This window comes from Paralichthys olivaceus, chromosome 20 (assembly GCF_024713975.1).
Source record: "Paralichthys olivaceus isolate ysfri-2021 chromosome 20, ASM2471397v2, whole genome shotgun sequence".
NCBI lineage: Eukaryota > Metazoa > Chordata > Actinopteri > Pleuronectiformes > Paralichthyidae > Paralichthys > Paralichthys olivaceus.
Genome location: NC_091112.1, coordinates 2,208,695 through 2,229,451, shown reverse-complemented (window position 1 = coordinate 2,229,451; position 20,757 = coordinate 2,208,695). Strand labels below are relative to the sequence as shown.

Genomic DNA, 20,757 nt, shown 5'->3' with positions numbered 1-20,757 from the left:
GCTGCTGAAACAATGCAGGTCTAATTACCACTGAGATACGTGCTTCTCAGTAATTACAGTGGAATTTATAGGCTCAATTTAACATGAGCCTTGTGTAATTACAGTCACATTTTCTATTATTTGAGATGCATTTCTGTGATTCCAAGACACAAAGCTTTAACGTTATCTGCAGAGGAGACTTTGTTTTCACCCCCGTCTGTCTGTTTGTGGTTTGGTTTGATCGTTTGTGAGATCACGCAGCAAACGACCGGTCGTACGCGTCACAGAAGTCTGGTTTGGATCAGGGGCCAGATTCAGGATTTCATTTTCACTTCCTTCAACATTTTCATTGATTTCTCAGAGAATAATTCGTGCATGAAGAACCACATTGAGGAGACTGGAACCTATGAGAGCGTGCGGGTTCCAGTTATGCTACTTAAACCTGTTAACAGACACAGAGCAGCATTAGCATTCATTCATTCATTCATGGAGTCATGTTTGTGTGTCTGCAGACAGTTGTGGACTTGTTGTGGACACATTTCAGGACACAACAGTGGCATCGATCGTCTCCTCTAACTCGAGTCAAAAGAACAAAAGCGTCAAAGTTTATCTCTAAGCTGAAAAAGTTTCTACTTTTCAGAAAATTCTAACAAAGAGAACAAAACATAATAATCTCACCAGGTCTCCCTCTCGCTGCTCGGCTGTGTCCGTCTGTGGGGAAGCTGACAGGGATAATAACCACCACGAGCTCCTGTCCTTTTGGTTTACATTTTATTTGACAAGACAATGATCTGTAAAACATGTACAATAGGTTTCCCAAAAAGCATAAATGAAAACCAATCAGTGATAAACAAGTTAAAAAAGAAAGTGAAAATGAAAGAAAATCCATAAAACACTAAAATATGATTACACCTCCAGTGTTTTCTCCCTTTTGTTTTTTTTTCCAGCATTGCCTTCATCAATGTCAAACCCATCCTGTGTTTGTGTGTTTCCCCCTTTCATCATCCGTCCCACTGTCAGACGAGAAAAGTTAGAATTGAAAAGCTAAAAATAAAATAAAGAAGGCACGTCTGGCTCCGTGATGAAAAGCTGTGATGTCGATGGATGAACGAGAGAGAATGGAGAAAAAAGAAATAATGAAAGAAAGAGGGGAGTAAATGAGGGAGAGGATTCAGACTGAGCAGCGTTATCACTGACATTCACAGCTCCTGGTTTTTTGGCTTTGAACCCTCGGCCCAAATGCAACACGGCACCATGTGAGGTCTCCGCACTTCCACCACACCGACTTGTCTCAGCTGTGGACACGTGAGGTTAATGGGCGAACACAACCCGAACACTGGGTTCAGGCTGCGTCTTTGCAATTTCCGCCTCAGGCCTGTTTTCCTGGAGAAGTTAAGATTTTAATTCAAGATACGTCGGAATGAGGCAACTCTATAAAACGTGAAGCTCTGGATAAGACTGATCCCCCGAATGAGACTCATAACCCAACGCTCGCTGAGTCACTCTCCAATATAATGGATCCCAGTGATTGTCTCTTTTTTTTTTTTCCTGCCCGCCAGCAAAACACATTAAACACAATAATCCACAGGAAACTAAATATTCATTCATTTTGGGAAATTAATTTGCAGACAAAAGAGCAGAGGTTTTCAGTGGCAGGGCTTTAAAACGCATCAGACGTGATTGTCTGACACTGTGAGTGAGTCAAAAAGCCAGATACTTGTCATGGGAGGCGATGACTCTTCTTGCAAAACAAGAAAATAGCTTTTATTTCCCCCCAAGTAGGTCCATGCAGCATGCAGACGTTCCCTTTGAAATTAACATCTCAGACTCAGAGAGCAGACGCACGTAGAAAACACAAAGACCGGTAGGTGTTATAGAAGTCCGTCTTTATCCTGGAATTCAAACTGCGGAGTCAGATTATCAAATAAAAAAACACAATCGATTTCCACATCAGGACCCGGTGGCTCTGAGGTGAATCTGACAGAAAGCAGCAGAAACAAAAAGCGAAAAATAAAAACCCACGATTTCAGTTTGCGTGCGGCGCAATGTGATGACGTCTCCGACAACTACGACTGAGTGATCCACAAAAACAGCCTCTCCACCAAAGCCAGTGATGGTTGTAGATATTTAATGATTGTCATCCATCAGAAAAATGAAAAATGTTGCATTCGGAGTCGACCAAGTTTTTTCATTCCTCTGATTTTCCTATTCTACGAGTGTTGTTTGTGTTATTTGGCCACACCCCCTCCGCTCTTGCGCCTGTGCTTTTGAGTTTCTGGCATCGAACCGCCAGCGTGGTAATTCTAAGACGTGTGTGAGTTGAGGTCACGAGATGAAGCGTCTCTGTTTGCATCGCTCTCTGATCAAAGACGGAAACAAACGCCTGCTGAGCCGCCACATTAAAACACAGAGAAATAAAAAAACACCCCTCTCTCAACTCAAATTGGTCTTGTGCTCGTTGGTGACTGTGACAGATGCGATGAGACAGAGATAATAATAATAAATAAAAAAAAAAACAAACATTTCTTTTTGACATTCAAAAATGTTTTTACAAATGAAAGAGATTATTCCAGCCTTGGGAAAAGTGTTTCAACAAGCCACCGATCATGCCATGCAGAGTAATATGAACAAGGAGTAAATCCACACCGGTTTGTTTTTTTATATATATATATACTCAAATAAAATATTGTAGTATTAAGTGACAACCTCTGTGTACCAGTGAAAAGTAAAATAGTAATATACACTTTTTTTTTCATAATCGCTCAATTTGACATCTAACAAACTTCCGTCCCCTGTACAGAGGCACTGAGAACACCGACACTTGTTTATTTTTTTATGTGCACACATGTCACCAACAATATATTATTCATCAATATCATCAATATTTACATCGTTCACCATTTGGTACCATCGGACATCTAGAGACCAGGTTCAGATTCAGCCGGGCATCGTGTTTCCCTTTTTTATTTGTTTTCTGTCGGTTTTTGTTGTTTTTGTTTCAAATCGGCTGAAATGCAAAACGCGGGTGAAGCGTCCGGCATACATCAGAGCGTGGGGCCACTTTAATCACTTAAAATGGCGGTAATGGCAGTAGTGCTCTGATATATGCTGAGCATGTTCACTACATTCCTCACGATGCTTCTCCAACCGTAACACTGTGACTTATTAGAGGACGACTGAATACAAACATCGTGTGTTTTGTGTGTGTGTGTGTGTGTGTGTGCTTTGCAGTAAACCCACTTCCATCTCCACAGCTCCTGCAGCCAACAACAGCAGATATGAATGGAGGAATCTTAATCACATCATGTTGCCAGGTAACGTGGGTTCACTCGTTTGTGCTAACGAGCGGCGCTGCCAGTCGCTGCGGTCCGAGGGCAGACGAGGCCCTTCGACAACGTGATAAAGTGGAATGTTTGTTCATTGGACCGGAGACAAGAGTGGGAAAAGGCTGTTTTTAAGAATTATTGTAGGAGTCGATTAATTACCGAAATACTCTCGAACATCTGGAGTGATTGAGTGAAGACGCCTGCAGAGCCAGACGATCGAGGTTTGGATTTACCGGCACCGAAATTCCGCTGAATGTAATTCAAACCCAACCAACCGCAGCAGAGGGGAACTTTGAATGGATTCCAAAGATTATGGCAGCAGCTGATGTTTTTATTCTTTTCTGTGCATTTAAAGAAGTTCAAATGACTTTCCACGGCTGAAAAACAGAGGAGCCCGGGACTCACAGAAAACTTTGGCGATGGGGACGTCGCGTGTTCACGGCACAAAAAATGTTGCATAAAATATCTCACACTGAATTCACAGAGAACTCTGTGGGTGGAAATGTGGATTTGAACAGCGTGTGTTAATTAGCTGAGGGGAGTGTTCCAGTTCACCTACATTGCGACACCTCTCACCCGTGTAATTAACATACTGCAAAAGCCCGCCTCTTCATATGCAACGCTCACATGATTTCAATGGCTGTGTGGCTCGTCAGATATCGAGTGTCTGTGCGTGTTGATGAAAATGATATCTTGTGTTTTATTTCTGTTTTCGTTTAAAGTGTGATAATAATAAAAACTATATGAATCCTTTAGATCTAAAGATTTAAAAATCCACAGCTCCCCCCTAAATGAGTCGAGCAAAGAATAACAAACCCAAATGCAAAATGTCACCATGCGTAAGTTTAAACTTCTGGAAACAAGTGTGCTCGCCTTTGCTTTTCATGCAAATTTAGGTGACCTGGAACTTGCCCGCACGCCTGTGACGCGGTGCTCTGGTTGCCGCGGCTACACATACATGGCGGGATATACGAAGCTCTCGCCGTGACAGATGTTGGCAGCCGGCGGCTCGTGGTTGGATGAATCCAAGTCGTTGCCGTGGTGACCGTCGGCGGCGGCGCGGTCGTTGATGCTGTCGTGTTTGGCCAGATCGACCATGACGGGAGGGGCGCCGCCGTTCAAGGCTCCGGTGGTCTCGTCGTCCAGGTTCTGCAGAGTCGAACACAGCCGGGTTCTGTTAGACGACTTCATGAGGAACATGTTATGTCATACATGATGTAATGTATGTATGTTTGTGACATGTCTCTTTGTCTCCAGAGGACACGTCACACAGACGACATGAAGACGACAGAGGCTCTCTCACCTCACATGACTTCTTATTAAAAACTAATTTACACATTTTTATTTTAAAAAGAGTATCAGGGACATATTGAATTAAAAGAATATTTAGTTTTTTAGAATTAATTACTCAAATTAATTGAAAAACAATGCGATTTAATGAGACAAAATAATCATATTGTGATAATAAAGTTGTAATTCAAGGACAATGAAAGATTACGAGTCATATAAATGACAAAGAAGTAAAATATGTGACAATAATTAAGTTAACATCTTATGAGAAGGAAGTCATAATATTTCCAGAAAAAGGAAAAATACATTTAGGAAATAATGATCATCGTATTTCTTGTAATGTTATGACTTTATACTTATGAGCTCAATCTTAAATTCTCAGATTGGACCCAGTTCTCCATCAAAGTAATTTCACTGTGTGTGTGTGTGTGTGTGTGTGTGTGTGTGTGTGATTCACCGTGACAGGCTCTCTCCCTGTGGGCTCATAGTAAACCTCTCCCGGGCTGAGAGGAGCCGTCTCTGTGGCCGTGGGAGGCTCTGATGGTTTGTTCAGCTACACCCAAAAACCACATGGATACAGGGAGGTGAGCAAAACACGGAACGACACAATCAAATAAAACCGGGGGGGGGGGGGGGGAGGGGGGGATAAAAAACTTCATGGTGACGAGATAACAGCTGTTAAATAACATACAGATGAATCCACTCTGTAATATTCTAAATATTCAGGCGCCGGTATGACCAATAGCTGATATCAATGAATGTGCGATAGTCTAAAACTTGATCGCCACCTGGTGGCTGACTGCAGTACAGGTAGTGAACCCTATCTCCTCCATGTTAGTGGATGGGACGTGGACCAAAGTTAAAAGTCAAGGTGCAGGCCAAATATTTTTTTTCTCTGAGCGTCTGTAGAGACTTGGCCTTGACTTGTAGTTTTGAGTTGGTTCCATGTCCCATTTGCCAATATGGAGGAGGCAGGAGAGGAGAGAGGAGAGGAGGGAGGGAGAGGAGGAGAGAGGAGGGAGGAGGAGGGAGGAGGGAGCTCTTCTAATGGAGCTCCATACAAGCCAAGCTAATTATTTCGACACACAAGCCAACTTAGATCTCTAATCAATAGCCATTAGCCCCATTATGAGTGTCCAAATGGAGTGTGTGTGTGTGTGTGTGTGTGTGTGTGTGTGTCTGTGTGTGTGTGTGTGTGTGTGTCTGTGTGTGTACAATATAATCAGCCACAGTGAAGATGGATTTGAAGCCACGTCGAACACTCACCATCTCTGTGGAGCTGCCGGCCTTCACGGGGGGAGGGGGCTTGTGCTTGGGTGGGCCGCTGATTGGACGAAAGACAGAGATGATGTGGTCGTTAAGACGCCAGATTTCGAGTCGTAACTTAATGCAGATTGTATTCATTATTTACATTTTTAAAAATAGGGAACACATGCACGTTGAAGGACTGATAATCAGGAGTGTGTGTGATCTGGATCCAGTGAATTTTCATTTCATTAGGAGACTGCAGGTTTGAGCTCTGTGATCGATTCTCGTTTAAATATTAATAATGATATGAAATATAAGAAGCACTGAAATCCAATATAAAAGAGGTGTGTCCTGTGTATCTGCAGTGGTAATTGGTTTAGAGACAGTGGGTCACATGATATGGAAGCGATTAAAGAAATATATCTTTTTTTAAATATTAAATACTTTAAAAATAGAAAACACACAGAAATCCAATAACAAAGAAAAGTGTTTGTTTACGGTGCAATAACATCTGTCAGTGACAGGGAGGCTATTAATGCAGTTATGTCCCATTAAAACAGGAATTTATTGATGGTTAGTGATTCAGAGTGAATGTCAAACTTTTATATTAACCATAAAAAAAACCTTTTAACTCACCAGAGGAAAGAAACACTGAAAAAAACTCCATGGGTCTCCTTGAAGAGACATCATTTTCCCGTCATCTCTATCTCACATTGTTAATCACTCTCTGTTTACACTGCACCTACAGCAAAAGCTCTGACCCTGAACTTTGCAATCATCATTTTCTAATTGCTTGTAATTCTTTTTTAATCTTAGTAAAATCGACCTTGTTCGCGTTCTAATCACAAGAGCATCCAGCGACATGACGGCGGCATAAATATAAAGACTGATTAACCTCCTGCGTCTGCGAGCAGGCGGCAAACAACCAGCGTGTGACACGTGTTTGTTAATTTACTGCACAGGCTGTTGTCCTACAGGGAACCTCAGTTTGGAAAATCACCTTTTAAAAGTGGAATTAAAGCCGGGAAGGTTTAATAAATTCCAATTTACAGCTGCAGCCTCGGGGGGGGAGGGACGGGGAGGTGAGTACTGGACATTTTGGGAGTAAAACCTCCAGGCGGTCTCGCGCTATAAACTTCAGGTCAGGATTTGCCACCGAGGTTCCTCTGCCGGGGCTCCTCGTGACATGCAATAAGTTTTAATGAGCCTCGGTCCCGCAGGGGGATATTACTTCTGCTCGGGGGGGTTAAGTAAACGATGGAGTAGATGAAGACTTACTCTGCATCTTCCTGGTGCTTGCGGACGAAGAAGACGGTGCCGACGACGATGCCGATGAAGGCGAGGGTGCCGAGGATGCCGCCGACGATGGCACCTGTCGCTGGGCCTGGGGTGATTTGTCTCTGCTCTTCTTCAGTGGGCGAGAGATACAGAAAACAGAGGAGAGAAAGCAGTTTTATTAGGAGTTCATTTAAATTTCATGTGGTGCTTTAATGCTTGTATCTTTATGTGTTTTTCGTGTGGGGGAGAAAAACAGTCTGTGTTTATGTGACCGAGCCGCGTTTCATTATTAACAGCGGCCGAGCTCAACGCGTAAAACAAACAACAAACACACACAAACAGATAAAAAAACAGTTTAATGGGAGTAAAATGAGCCGTCGTGATGAATCCCCGGAGAGAATGAAAGCAGGTGATCGGGAGTCAAGTTGCTCTCGTGCGTTTTATTCTGATGTGACATTGAAGCAAAGAATTCAACTCGAGTTCTGGTGGAATGAAAGCAGCTCTCAGCCTCCTCCGTCGAACGCTAACGCACGTGAATGCCATAAATCTTAAAAGCGGCTTCGCATCAGCTGAGTCTCGCGCTGACCTCGACTTCTCACTTCAATTAAGAGCCTGTTTATGATTCACGAGGCGTCTAAACCGACTGTAAAAGCCTCTCGGAGCAGGATTCCTTTTATTTCATAAGAAAAAGGGTCTGACGGGGCACAACAACCACCGTGGACGGTTCTGCACCGTCACTGACGATAACAAGGAGTTTATCAGAGAGAACGGAGAGAGGGTTGAATCCTGTTCACTGGATTTTAGCACCAACACTTCAATAACAACACTCCACTGGCTTTGATACAGAGATAATAAAGGTTTATGATTTCCATCATTTAGCTTCACTGCAGATACTTAACTCAGCGGATTTACCTGAAGATGATTCCATCAACCGCCGTGACGATTGACAATATAAACAAACACGAATGGAAATATGGTGCTAACTGCTGGTTACTTGGGATTACTGTGTGTTTTTTTTTTAAAAACGTCTAAAAGAAAAACTTGACCAACAATTTTAAGATTGTGACTTAGATCACGTGAAGCCTGGCTGCACTTCTTCCTCCAGACCAACAGGTGGCGCTCTGTCACAAGTTTATAGAGTCTTTAACGAGCGGGATGGATGGATGGATGGATGGATTGACAGATATAATGATGGTAGACAGAGACAGATGGAGGGAGGAGGCATTGAAAGACACACACACACACAAAGCATGGAAATTGAACCAATCCGTGGTGGGAGTGGCCACCCAGATACCCTGATTGGTTAACGAGTGTGTAAAACTGGTCTCAATAATCTCCCGGGAATAAAAAACACACTCTCACTCATTACAACCCTGAATCAACACAAAGCATCAGTCACTGTCGTCATAAATCACATGCGCTCTTCACACCGCCGCAAACCAGAGGTGCCAAAGTGAATCCAGCCTCAGTGACTGCGTGCCTCCCGTTTTCACGAGCGGGTTGAAGACCAGTTTAAATTTCACCAGGCAGACGCCCCCTCGTCCCACAGAGTCCCGCACCAGGTCGGGTACGCACGGGGACCAAAGCGGATCTGGATTTGACTTGGCGGCTAACAGGTTCGGAGCTCTGCAGGTGCGGCAGGTTTGTGAAAATTGACCCCTGCGGGACTCCGACTCGTCCTTCAACCAGAAAAGAAAATCATACAGCAAAACGCCAGAGAGAAGTGGTTTTTATAAATAACATAACTACTGTGTGTAAGCAGAGACGACTCGGGTCAGAGTGAGAGTGAACTCTGAGAACACAGCGTGAGACTCCGCTGCCGATGTTTGACTGTTTCAGTAAAGTTCTCGTGGAGGTGAGAGGGCGCAGGTTTCACTATTGATCGGTGAGCAGAGACGCTGCAGGAACGCGGTGGAGCTGCTGCAGCCCGATGATGCTGAAAACGTGGGTATGAACAGGATGATGCGTCAAATCCAAACCCCAGGTTTCTCTGTCTGCATTTTGTTTGCGAGTGGTTCCTCTGTTAAAACGTCGGAGGAATTTGTGAACGGCTGAGGTTGTGTGAATGGTGAGTTTGGTTTTTATTCCTCCCAGGTCATTATGGTGGGGAGGAGGAAATGTGGCACCTGGAAGAAAGTTCATTTATCCAATTTTACTACTTTAATGGCAAAAAAATTCATTGAAGAAAAGGTTTTAATGAGTCTCTTAACCTCTTATTGATCGGGCTCTTTTCCCACGCCCCTCACATGCCTCACATTAATAGCGTACATCTCTTCAGGGTCTCCATGAATAATCTTGGAATCTATATAAAGGTAACACGTGAATATTCCTCAGAGGTGTAACCGAGGCTAACACCCCATCTCGCTCGACATAGTGGAAGTTGTTTTGTGTTTTTTGTGGCGGACACAACGACCAAAAGTTGCAGCAGGGACCACGTTAACTTTTCAGATTTCCCATGTTGCATCAGTGGTGAGTCAACATGCCCACTCGCTCTTCCTGTGCGTCCCTGTCTCAAAAAAAACTTGTGTTTTTTCACTGCTCACACAAACCGTAGAGAACAGCACATTTCACTTTCATTTACCTCCGTCCATTAGATCCCGTCTTTATCTAACACGCAGCTCGATTTCCTCGTCAGTGAGTTAATGCTGGTTCCTGCTGGGGTTGTAGAATATTTATGAATTATCAAACATTTACACTGTTAAATCAATTGCGCCGGCTTCATGCTGAAACATTGCTTTTCAGTTCTAAAAAAACCAGTGAGTGGGAATTCGCTGGCGTTCACTTCAGCAGACCTTCGCTCGTGCTCCCCTCGATGTGTTTGTGTCAATTTCTCATTCCGGTGCCTGGTAGCAGAACAGCCCAAATCTGCAGCTGTAATGTTATTATCTAAGTGAAACTCAAGTGGTGAGAAATTGCCACTGTATCACAGGCAATCTGAATGAAACTGAAACAACAGTCCCCGTCTCCAGCGCTCCGTCGCCCTCGCAAATCAAACGCTCCAGTGTGTGGGCTGTGCTAACCATCAGAGAAACACAATGCGCCCAGGGCCTGCACTTAACTATCGCTGATACCGGAAAAAAAAAAAAAACATACATATGCATGAAAGTACTCAGATTCATGCACCACAGCAAAACAAATACTGAACAGTTGATTGTGGTGTTGAGGAATTTAAAGTGAGCTGCAGCTCTTTGGGCCTGAACGATGTGTGTAATATAAAAGAGTTAATTACCTCTCTGACAAATTAGTTTTTTAAAAATGTGACGAGATGAAGAAACTGTTTGGCTTCTCCACAAGACTCTCAACAGGCTTAAAAAAAAAATCGTTGAATCAAACAAATAAAGCTTTACTTAAAAGCGCTGTGTCACGGCAGGAGAACCGAACGGACGAGTTCCCTCAGTGAGACACAAGGTTGAAAATGTCTGTTCGATTACGCTGAAGTTTTCTTTCTAATTTGGCGCGGGCCTCTCCAGAGATCTGCAGAAGTCGAAGAGTCGTTTAGAAAATGCAGCCGCCGGAGTCGCAACAATAACCACTGACGTGACGCTGCAGACGGAGCCTGGTGCTGCTGTTCACCCGTCCATAAAATGCCATTTGGAGAAGTGAGCATTTTTAAATTCACAGCGGGCCGAGCGGCGGCTTCAGACTTTATCAGGCCGCGTTGTTTTTGACAAATATTTCTCCAGACGCACACGAGCTTAAAGAGACGTTCTGCTACACACCACTGAGGCTAGAGACCGAAATGTAACACGACACGAGACTGTGATGCAACACGACGGGAGATGAATGAGTGTTACTGTGCCACACACACACACACACACTTAACTGAGCCCCTTACCTTAACCCTAAAACCAACAATCAGCTACACAAACACATAAACACACACAACTCACACACTTCCTTCCTTCCATTCATTTCACTCTTTCCCATAAAGCCACAGTCACAATTAGTTGGTTTATAAATAGCAGCGTCTGTGATGGAGGGAAGTTGGGGAGCAAGAAGGAAGACAACAGAACGGATGCTGAAACGATCTGAGGGTCCACGGGAGAGGAAGAGAAATCAAAGAACGAGAGCAAGGAAGGGAGGAGAGGGGTGATGTAGAGGTGAAGCTGCGAAGGAGGAAAGAGGACTGCTGTTCGAGGAGGAGGAAGGGATGAGGAGCGATGAACGAGGGGGGAAAGGTGGCAGGGAAGGAGGGATGACGGAGATGACGAGCGGGGCTCATGGGAGTGTTAGGGGCCTGCGGAGAGGAGGCGAGATATTAAAGGTCTAAACACTCCCGAGGGAGGCCATGAGTGACAGGGGAACAACAACTGCTTCTACTTCTCTTTCTCTCACAACCCTTTCTTCACCTCCTCCTCTTTTCTCCTCTCTGTATTTTCCTCTGATCTCTGTAACCTTCCTGATATTCTTCTTTCTCCTCCCACATCAAACCGCTCTGCTGCTTTTTAACCACTCGCTCTTTCCTGCGTCTCATCCCTCTCGTGCTCGTCCTTCACGAGACGACTGAACTCTGCACTTCAATACGCCTCCGGTTTAGTCTCACTCTCTCAATCACTTTGTTTTTTTTATTTCTGCCTCTCCCTCCTTTCACAGCCACTCTGTCGCCTTCCATCGCAGTGTGTGGCTCACTTGCTCTCTGCTGGTGAGCCGACGTGAAAAATGCCCCCGCTGCTTTGTCCTTCATTTACTAAAACACCTATTCTTTAAGCGACATACACACACAAACACACGGGGGACACACATTTATAAATACAGCACGGGGCCACCGAGCACTGAAAGGCTCGCCAAAATGATCGGTGTAGAGAAATTACTGCTATCAGAGAGAAATGATGAAGAATAAAGAAGATTGATTGTAATCTTAGAGGCTAAAAGCTTTTTTATTTCGAAAAAGGTGCAGGAGAGAGAGAGAGAGAGAGAGAGCGACAGATCAGAGGAGAGAAAAGAAGGAAAAGGTGAGTGAGGAAAGAAGAGAGAGTTCTATGAGGATCAACTTGAGCAGCATGTTGCACATTCAAGCAGATTTCATGTGTAACAGTGAATATCTAACGTTTCAGAACCTCTCCACTGCTCCGCTCCCCTGCAGAGAAGATCCTACTTTTGAAGGTTAAACATGCAAATCTCTTCTTTTTTTTTTTTTTTGAGTCAGCAAAAGCAAAGTCAGCAAAAAAAGATACATTCATAAAATATATTTCCAGTAGCTGCACACTGTAAAAAAAACAAATGTTGGGAAAAAGTAATTAACTGCTCCAGATGTTTTATCCAGGAACTCGAAGTTGATCCATTAAGTTCTCAAACAAAAACCCTTCAAGCGTTCGTCCTCCTGCTTTTAAACAACAGCGGCTTCCAGATCTTTTCCTGAAATCTAACGTCATCCCAGTTTGACACAGCTGCTGGATTTTCAGTCAGGCCCCTTTTTTTTTCCATGTTTGATGGTGAGTTTGTCTTGAATCTGCAGCACAATCGATTTTTTGATGATCTAAAACACGAGTGGAAAATATCAGGATTCTAAATTCAGCCCCTCACTGACGCTGCTTTGATTGGCTCACAGACAAAATCTCCATGACTGATTGAAGATGGTCTGATTGAGCACGAGTGCACGAAATGAGAGGGTTGGATTTTCTTTTTTTTTTTTTAACGTCTGAAGAGCAATTTCTGAAACAAAAAGGAGGGTAACGGATGGATGACGATCAAAAATCATCTGCTAATTGAGGACGTATCAAACAATCACTTGTTTGACGAGAGCGAGCGGGACGGTGGAAGAATCGCATCTAATTTGGGGGAGGCTCCGTCACTGCACGTCGGCGTAATGAGCCTTCTGAGACGAGAGGCGTCCAACACGCTGCGTCTCTGTTACAGTTTCAGTCGCCTGCAGAGAAACAAAACACACACGTGCGCCTGCGTGTGTCACCGGCGGAGCGGGTCTGATAGGATCTTTAAAATCCCATTGCTCAGTGCAACTCGCACACACGAGCTTAAGTGCAGCATGACCTTTTTGAATAAATCTGCCTATCAGTGCTCCCTGGTTTGTGCGACAGATATCTTTGGATATGCAACACTTCACAGTCTTATCTGAAGCCAGAGATCCCCTTTCATTTTCTGACAGCACTGTGTGCGAGCTTTTCTCTGTCCTTTCTCCCCCATATGTCTCTACCCACTTAACAGATTAAAGAACACACACACACACACTCTCGTACACATGGAGACACATTCTGTTGCTCGCTTCCCCAAATAACATCAAGGGTAGAGTGGTGGCGGGGGGGAGAGAGAGAGAGAGAGAGAAGTGGCGATGCTCTCTAAATGATCCAGAGCAAATGAGTTTATCTCAGAGACAGACAGCCCCCGAACCATTCAGGATCAAACTAGGTCATAGAGCGAGAGCCAGAGAGAGAGAGAGAGAGAGAGAGAGAGAGAGAGAGAGAGAGAGAGAGAGAGAGAGAGACCAAGGGAGAAATGGAGGGAGAGAGCACAAATAAGAAAGAAAAGCAACAAAAAGAGATGGAGAAGAAGACGATGAGAGAGAGAGAGAGAGAGAGAAAATCTCCTCTTTGTGCAAACACACTGGAGGTGACATGAGGAGTCGTCCCCCATCGAATCACTCGGAGGAGCCGAGCAGAGGAAGGTGCATCAAAGAGGCGTTTTCAGCGGCACCATGGAGGACGTGCTCGGTGTGAAGTGGGAGATCTGTTGTTTTAAACCCACAACACGGGGAACTGTTTCTCAGTTTAAAGGGATTGTCTCGAGTGGACAGAGGGGGGGTCACAACTTTGTCAACACCTACGTTCGTGAAAAGTCCTGCAGCATTTACGACGTCCAACGTAATGTCCGAGACGAACAAACCGGCGGAGGGACCCGGAGGAAACAATTAGCTGTGGCTCCCTCTCGCTCCCTCTGTGCACACGTTACAATACACATGGCGTCTTAATTATATTTAGCCAACAGCCCCAGAGACAGACTGATCTTCCTCCTGTATCATGTCTGGGTTTGCAGGATGTCAATCGGCCTGTGGGGATTCAATTACATGCACATGTATTTGGATATAAGTTCCTTTTAGACACATGTTCAACTGTAGATTTTATAATATAATAATCTTTAATAATCTGAATTTGAAGCAGTTAACTGGAGCCTGAGTTAAACTTAGAAAGCTTGTGTGTTTAATTCTCTCGCTCATTTGCATGAGACTCTTTCTAACAATGTTTGTGTTTCCAGTGACTCCTCATTAAAGTGCACTTGTATTTACCAGGACCTGTCACGGAGAACGCTGCTCCACTTCTGTAATGTGATTTAACGCTAACTCTACATTCTATTGAATAAGAGAATTAATAATCTCCCGGTGTATCGCCCCTTTGAAACAAACTGCATTAATTCATTGAAACGTGTCCCGTCTTGTTTCTGACACATTAAACATATGAAGGAAAATCACATTATAAAATCACTTATTCTCATTAGTTGTGTGAGTATTGAAGTGAAAGAAGTTTTATTAAATTATTAATATCTTTTGTTCCTCTCACATTTGTTCGGGTATCGAAGGAGCCATCGAGGCACAGAGAGATTATTAAAACCATTTTGCATTTTGATTTTTAGCTTCTCTGTGTCGTTGCTGTTTACTTGGAAAGCTCAGTTTGACACCTGCAGCACCGTCGGTGCCTCGGGCTGAGGAGAGGAGATCTCTGAACGTTCCGACGCTTCTTCCATTTTGTTTCTCTTTGCGCCTGAAGGATGTTTTTCTGTTTATTTAAAACGCGGAACCGAGACAAGCTGCAGGTTCTGACTTCATCTCAGATAAACCAAGGTAAAGCAAACACAGATTTAACGTCAGCAGGTTGGTTTAACATGACACATCATGGAAAACTAACATTAGACTTCATCCGGTTAACAGTGGTTCGGACATTTCGTCGTCCAATGAGGGAGGAGCTACCTGCTGTAGCATCAGTTCTATCAGAGCTGCAGATTTTCGCTTTAAATTTCATCTTATCTGTCGTGTCCTCGCTGGTCCAGACGGAATAATTTCACTAAATTCACTTCTCATATTGACTCTGCGTTTGTCAGGAGGCAGAGTCATTTTCTCGATTCCCGATTTTCTGCACAGTTTAGAGGTTAAGCTGCCGAAGTAATACCTGCACCGCAGAGGGAGTCTGCAAAAGTGGGGTTGTAATATTGGAGGAACTCGGGCTGCGCTCAATTTCAGCTTCGCCAGAAACTTGGTGCGGCCTTGACAGCGGAGGAGAGATCAGTTTTATGAAACTCTCCCTGGGTTATTTCATTTGGAATTTATTCAAGAGCTATTTTGCCCAGGTCTGGGGCCACGGGAGCAATTTAATATTCAACCTACTTCTCCGCTTTAGCTTACATACACACACACACACACACGCACACACACACGCACACACACACACAAACACACAAACACACACCACATGTCACTTCAAACACACTTCACGCAACAACTTCAAGTCCCACAGGCCCAAATCAGGGTCACGTGCCTGAGTGCAAAGATGTGACTGTGACTGTGTGTGTGTGTGTGTGTGTGCATGTGCATGTAGTCCTATAACCGGAACTCAGATCATGTTTATATCCATCATGCATCTGTTTCAGTGCGTGTGTGTGTGTGTGTGTGTGATTGTGTGAGAGAGACAATCATCAGCAGCCAATCATCTGTCATTTACACAGCTATTTGGACACCTGGGCGCACGGGCCAGCGCCATGGCAACAGCAGCTGTCTGTTACCAGGTAACTGTGTTTCAGAAATGAGCTCAGGGTACAGCCGAGAGCAGAGAGGCATTGTGGGAGAAGCACAGGTCAAGAGGGGCGCACCAGCACTCACACACAGGAGAGGGTGGAGGGTCAAACACAAAGACAGGTGGCACGAGGAGTCAAATGTGTCTGTGCACAATACACACTCACACACGCACACACACACACGCACGCACGCACGCACGCACACACACACACACACACACACACACACACACACACACACACACACACACACACACACACACACACACACACACACATCACATTAGAATGCATAAACATGAAGCTGCTGATCTAAAAGCCTTTTAAAATACACTCATTAATGCGGAGGCTGAACATTAACACAACACACACACACACACACACACACACACACACACACACACACACACACACACACACACACACACACTAACCAGGAGAGAATGTAACAGATACACACACACACACATTCGTCAGAGGAGACTGCAGCAGTGACTTTAAAGTTGAAATAGTAGACACACACGCACACACACACTCACACTCACACACACACACACACTCACTCACACACACACACACACACACACACACACACACACACACTAATCTTTTCACCCTTTGAGATGGTCTGTTGCATTTAAACTGTCTGGGGGCTGGGTATTACACTGATGGCAGCTACATAGCGTGTGTGTGCGTGTGTGTGTGTGTGTGTGTAATACACCAAGAGCGAGGGATGAAAGATGGAGAGAGAGAGAGAGAGAGAGAGCAAGAGACACAGACAGAGAATGAGAGTCGTCAGTCTCGGGAGGATCCTGGTTTGTGGACTCGGTGGGACTCCCCCCCGTCGTTACACAACAGCTCGTCAGTGAAGTGAACACAGCGACAGTCGGTGATGGTCTGACACTGGAATTAAAAACACAGTGACAGTCGGTGATGGTCTGACACTGGAATTAAAAACACAGTGACCGTGTTAACGCACAGGAGGCTTTCCGTTTATCCAGTAATCTTCTCCTGCCGAGGACGCTGAACAGAGAAACCCAGGAGGCCAGAAATCAAACTGCTGAGGTAAAGATGTCGTCACGGAAACAGCAGCGAGGTTCAAATGTACCCAGACTGAGGCACCACGAGGTTTCTCTGTGACGTCACATCCTGAGTATGATCAAAACTACTCGCGCTCACGAATGAACATCCCACTGACTTCAGTAAACAGGATGATTAAAAAGACTTTAATCTGCTTGAACAATGTAATTATATAGATCTTACACTTTCTATCTTTTGCATCATTCTGTTCAGTCGTCTAATGACTCAGAGCCTGTGGGGGGGGGGGCATTAAATACAGTTGAATACAGACAAGATGAAAAGACGAGAGAACAGATGGAGAGATTACAGAAAAGAAATAAGGTCTGAGGCTGAAACTTTAATATCTTTAGAGTCAAGGACAAACCTGAAAGTCTGAATGTGTTTGTTCTGTTGTTTCTCTGATCTGGTAAAAAGTTTCACGTCGTAATTTAAAATATTTAGTTTGACAAACGTACTTCCTGTCGCCATCACTGACGTCGGCTGCTCGTCACTGATTGGTTTGTGGACGGTTTGCGTCCGACGTGGTCATGTAGTCAATTCAGCGAATAAAGAAAACTTAAGAACTTGATGGAGCACTTTAACACAAACTGCAACAGAAAATATTAACTACAGAAATAAGTACATCAATGATATTCGTGAAAATAGTATTAATAGAGTAAAAAAGACTAAAAGAGCCTGTTACAATAAGTAAATTAAAAAAAAGTCTGTTTCTAAATGAAACTCAAGAGAAGGTGATTGTATTTGCTAACTTTTAAAAATGTTTAATCGTCAGAATAAAAGTCCTCGTCGTTCAAACATTACATCGTCAGAGGTGAAGACTGCAGCAATAATATCTTCTTCTATCGTTTAATGCTGTCTCGACTTCCTGTGATCGGTCTGAAGGTTTTTCACGCTGATGCACGCCCACGTCTCAGGGTCGGACTTGATCAGAGCTTCAATCCTTTATGAAAGAATTCATTATTCAACATACTCATTATGTCTGGAGCTACACTTCATGCATGAGAGAGTGCTGCAAATAATTATTTTTATTTTTATTATGCACTGGACTGTGGCTGAGTGAGACAGATGTGTTAAATAATAGATGTTTTCTTGAAGTTTGAGGCTGTGTGTTGAATTTGTGTGTGTGTGTGTGTGTGTGTGAGTCCAGTGTGTAGTACAGTGGGGTTTTCATCTTTCCTTTTGAATGAAAGTATCTGATTGATGTTTCACACCTCTGTCTGTTTGTGTGTATTTGTTTGTGTCTTTTCTGTGTGTGTGTGTGTGTGTGTGCATGTCAGACCCTCACTGTGTGTGTCAGTGTTTCAGGAAGTGCGCGCGTGTTTGCTCCACTCCCCGTGAAACTCTTCCCTGCTCGCGGGGAACCGTATGCTTCCTGCCATCCAGTGCCACACGGAATCACTCAAACATGCACACACGCACACACACACACACGCACGCACGCACGCACGCACACACACAAAGCCCTAGGCCCCATGGCCCTCCTGTCCTTGGAACCCAATCGGTCATCTGTCCCTCCTGAACTACACGTGCACACTCTTACACACGCAAAGCAACTCCATGCATGCACACAACAACAAGGTGAACAAACTCACACAATCCAAAAATAGTACACATCATAATATCATACACAGATTCACACACACACATACACAAAGATTCGCACAAAGGCGACAGAGATAAACAGAGATATGAAAAGGGACTGAAACAAAGTGTGCACGGACATCACAACAGAGGGGACACACACACACACACACATGCACACACACACACACACACACACACACACACGTGACTCATTGTACTCCAGTTTTGAGCTTTCACATAGAGACACACAACCTGCTCTAAACCTCTAATGCATGTGTGTGTGTGTGTGTGTGTGTGTGTGTCTCAAAGTGATGTGTTGCAGCCCCAGCAGCTAGCAATGAACTTTTTGACCTCAGACAATATCCTCCCTTCACACACACACACACACACACACACACACACACACACACACACACACACACACACACACACACACACACACACACACACACTCCAGAGGGCTAACAGCTGAGTGTTCTTCTCCAAGTTGCGGAACAAACAACAACAGTTTTCTCATTTTGTAAACTTGCTCCACGCTCATCCATCAACTCGCACCTCTGTTAAAGACTTCTCATCTCAAGTCTTTTTCCTTCTCTCTCATTCTTCCTGACCTCATTTTCCTCCCTTTATCCCTCCCCCTCCCCCTCCTCACCTCCTTCCCCTCCCTTTTTTAAATGTTTACCATTTTGAATCCCTTTCCTTTTCCTTCTCCTTTGTTCTCTCCGTCCTCTCCCTCCTCCTTCGTCTCCTCATCTTCAGATGAAACTCATTAATTGTTGTTGAAGAAACCATCAAATGATGAAGGCAACACATTTCTCCAACACGTGACTCAGATAAATAAGCCGTTCAGCTGTTGATTCTGAGAAACGTCTCTCCACTCGCTGCCTGTCTGCTGCACCTGATGTGTTTTTATGACTATTTCTGGTTTTATTACCAAGTGCATATATTTGTTTCCCCCCGTTTGATAAAAGCACAGACAACGGTCGGCACTGTTGCCATTAAGGAGCGATAACAACATGAATTCTTCTAATGCTCTTGAAAAGGGTTTCAGGGAGAAGTGGTTCTTAATTTGTGTCTCGTCTGGAAATGTGCACATCAGCTGGACGGAGAGAGGCGGAAATTTGTCTTAAAGGAAACAACTCGGAGAGGGAGACAGAAAAGTTGTTGCGGGAGAAAGTAGACGGAGATTACCAGAGAGGGATCAAGAGACAAGGAGGAGAAAAGCGAAAAGCTGACTCTCGTCTGAAGTTAAAAGAAAGTAAAGTAAAAGGAAGGGGGGGAGAGAGGGGGGGAGAGAGTGGGTAAGTGAGTAAGAGAGGGAGGTAAAGAGAGAAAGAAGAGAGGAGCAGAGGGAAATGAACTCTTCCCTGAGAGCTCTTAAGCTCTTGTTGTGTACTGTGATGAGCGATAGTGTTTGCAGAGTTAACAGCCCAAAGCCCTGGGATGGAGGGAATACACACACACACACATGCACACACACACACACACACACACACACGCACACACACACGCACGCACACACACACACACACACACACACACACACACACACACACACACACACACACACGCACACACACACATGCAGCAGAGAGGGATGAGGGCAGCAGAAGGCAAAGACCCCAGAGGATGCGACTGAAGACCATCTAATATGAGGAGAGAGGTGTGCAGAGGGAAAATGGGTGGAGAGAGTGCAGGAGGAGGAGGACAAGGAGGAGGAGGAAGGTCAAGAGACACGAGAGGAAGAAGTGTTGACCATGAAGACAGAGACGCAGACAACATAGATAAACAGTCTGGTCGGATCGGCGCTGACAAACAGGATCGTTACCTTCGCCGAGGTTATGTTTTCATTGCTGTTTGTCTGTTTGTCAGCAGGACGACACGAAAACTACTGAACCGATTCGACTGAAGTTATTATGATACGGTTTCATATCATCTCTGTCCAACCATTCACTTTTATATATCTCCATTTGTATTGATTGTCCAGCAGAGAATGATCCAACTCCACCGACTGTCCAGCAACACACAGAAGACGGACAAACTGAGACATTTACTGTTTTCTTTCTTTATAACGACTCCATGTTGTGTTTGAACCAATAAATCAGGAGACACTGACATGATGAGTGTGTGAGTGTGTGTGTTTATAGGACAGGGAGGAAAAAAAACTTTCATTATCCATCTCCCATTAAACAAAAGCTTTTAAAAAAACCCATCAGACTTGACCATGAAACGAGCC

The 20,757-nt window shown here is 44.3% G+C and overlaps 1 protein-coding gene across 2 annotated transcripts in view; it reads right to left on the bottom strand.

The window, feature by feature from the left end:
* Positions 1 to 731: 731 nt before the first annotated feature.
* pvrl2l (PVR cell adhesion molecule related 2 like) overlaps positions 732 to 20,757 on the bottom strand; it is a 209,192-nt gene continuing 189,166 nt past the window's right edge. The window contains exons 7-10 of one of the 2 annotated variants that reach the window (XM_069516061.1): positions 7,122 to 7,251; positions 5,862 to 5,919; positions 5,053 to 5,148; positions 732 to 4,454 (exon numbers count right to left, since the gene is read on the bottom strand). In XM_069516061.1, coding sequence (XP_069372162.1) covers positions 4,254 to 4,454; positions 5,053 to 5,148; positions 5,862 to 5,919; positions 7,122 to 7,251 — 485 coding nt within the window. In that variant the 3' untranslated portion in view covers positions 732 to 4,253. The remainder of the gene's footprint in view (positions 4,455 to 5,052; positions 5,149 to 5,861; positions 5,920 to 7,121; positions 7,252 to 20,757) is intronic. The other variant, XM_069516063.1, reaches the window with a different exon arrangement.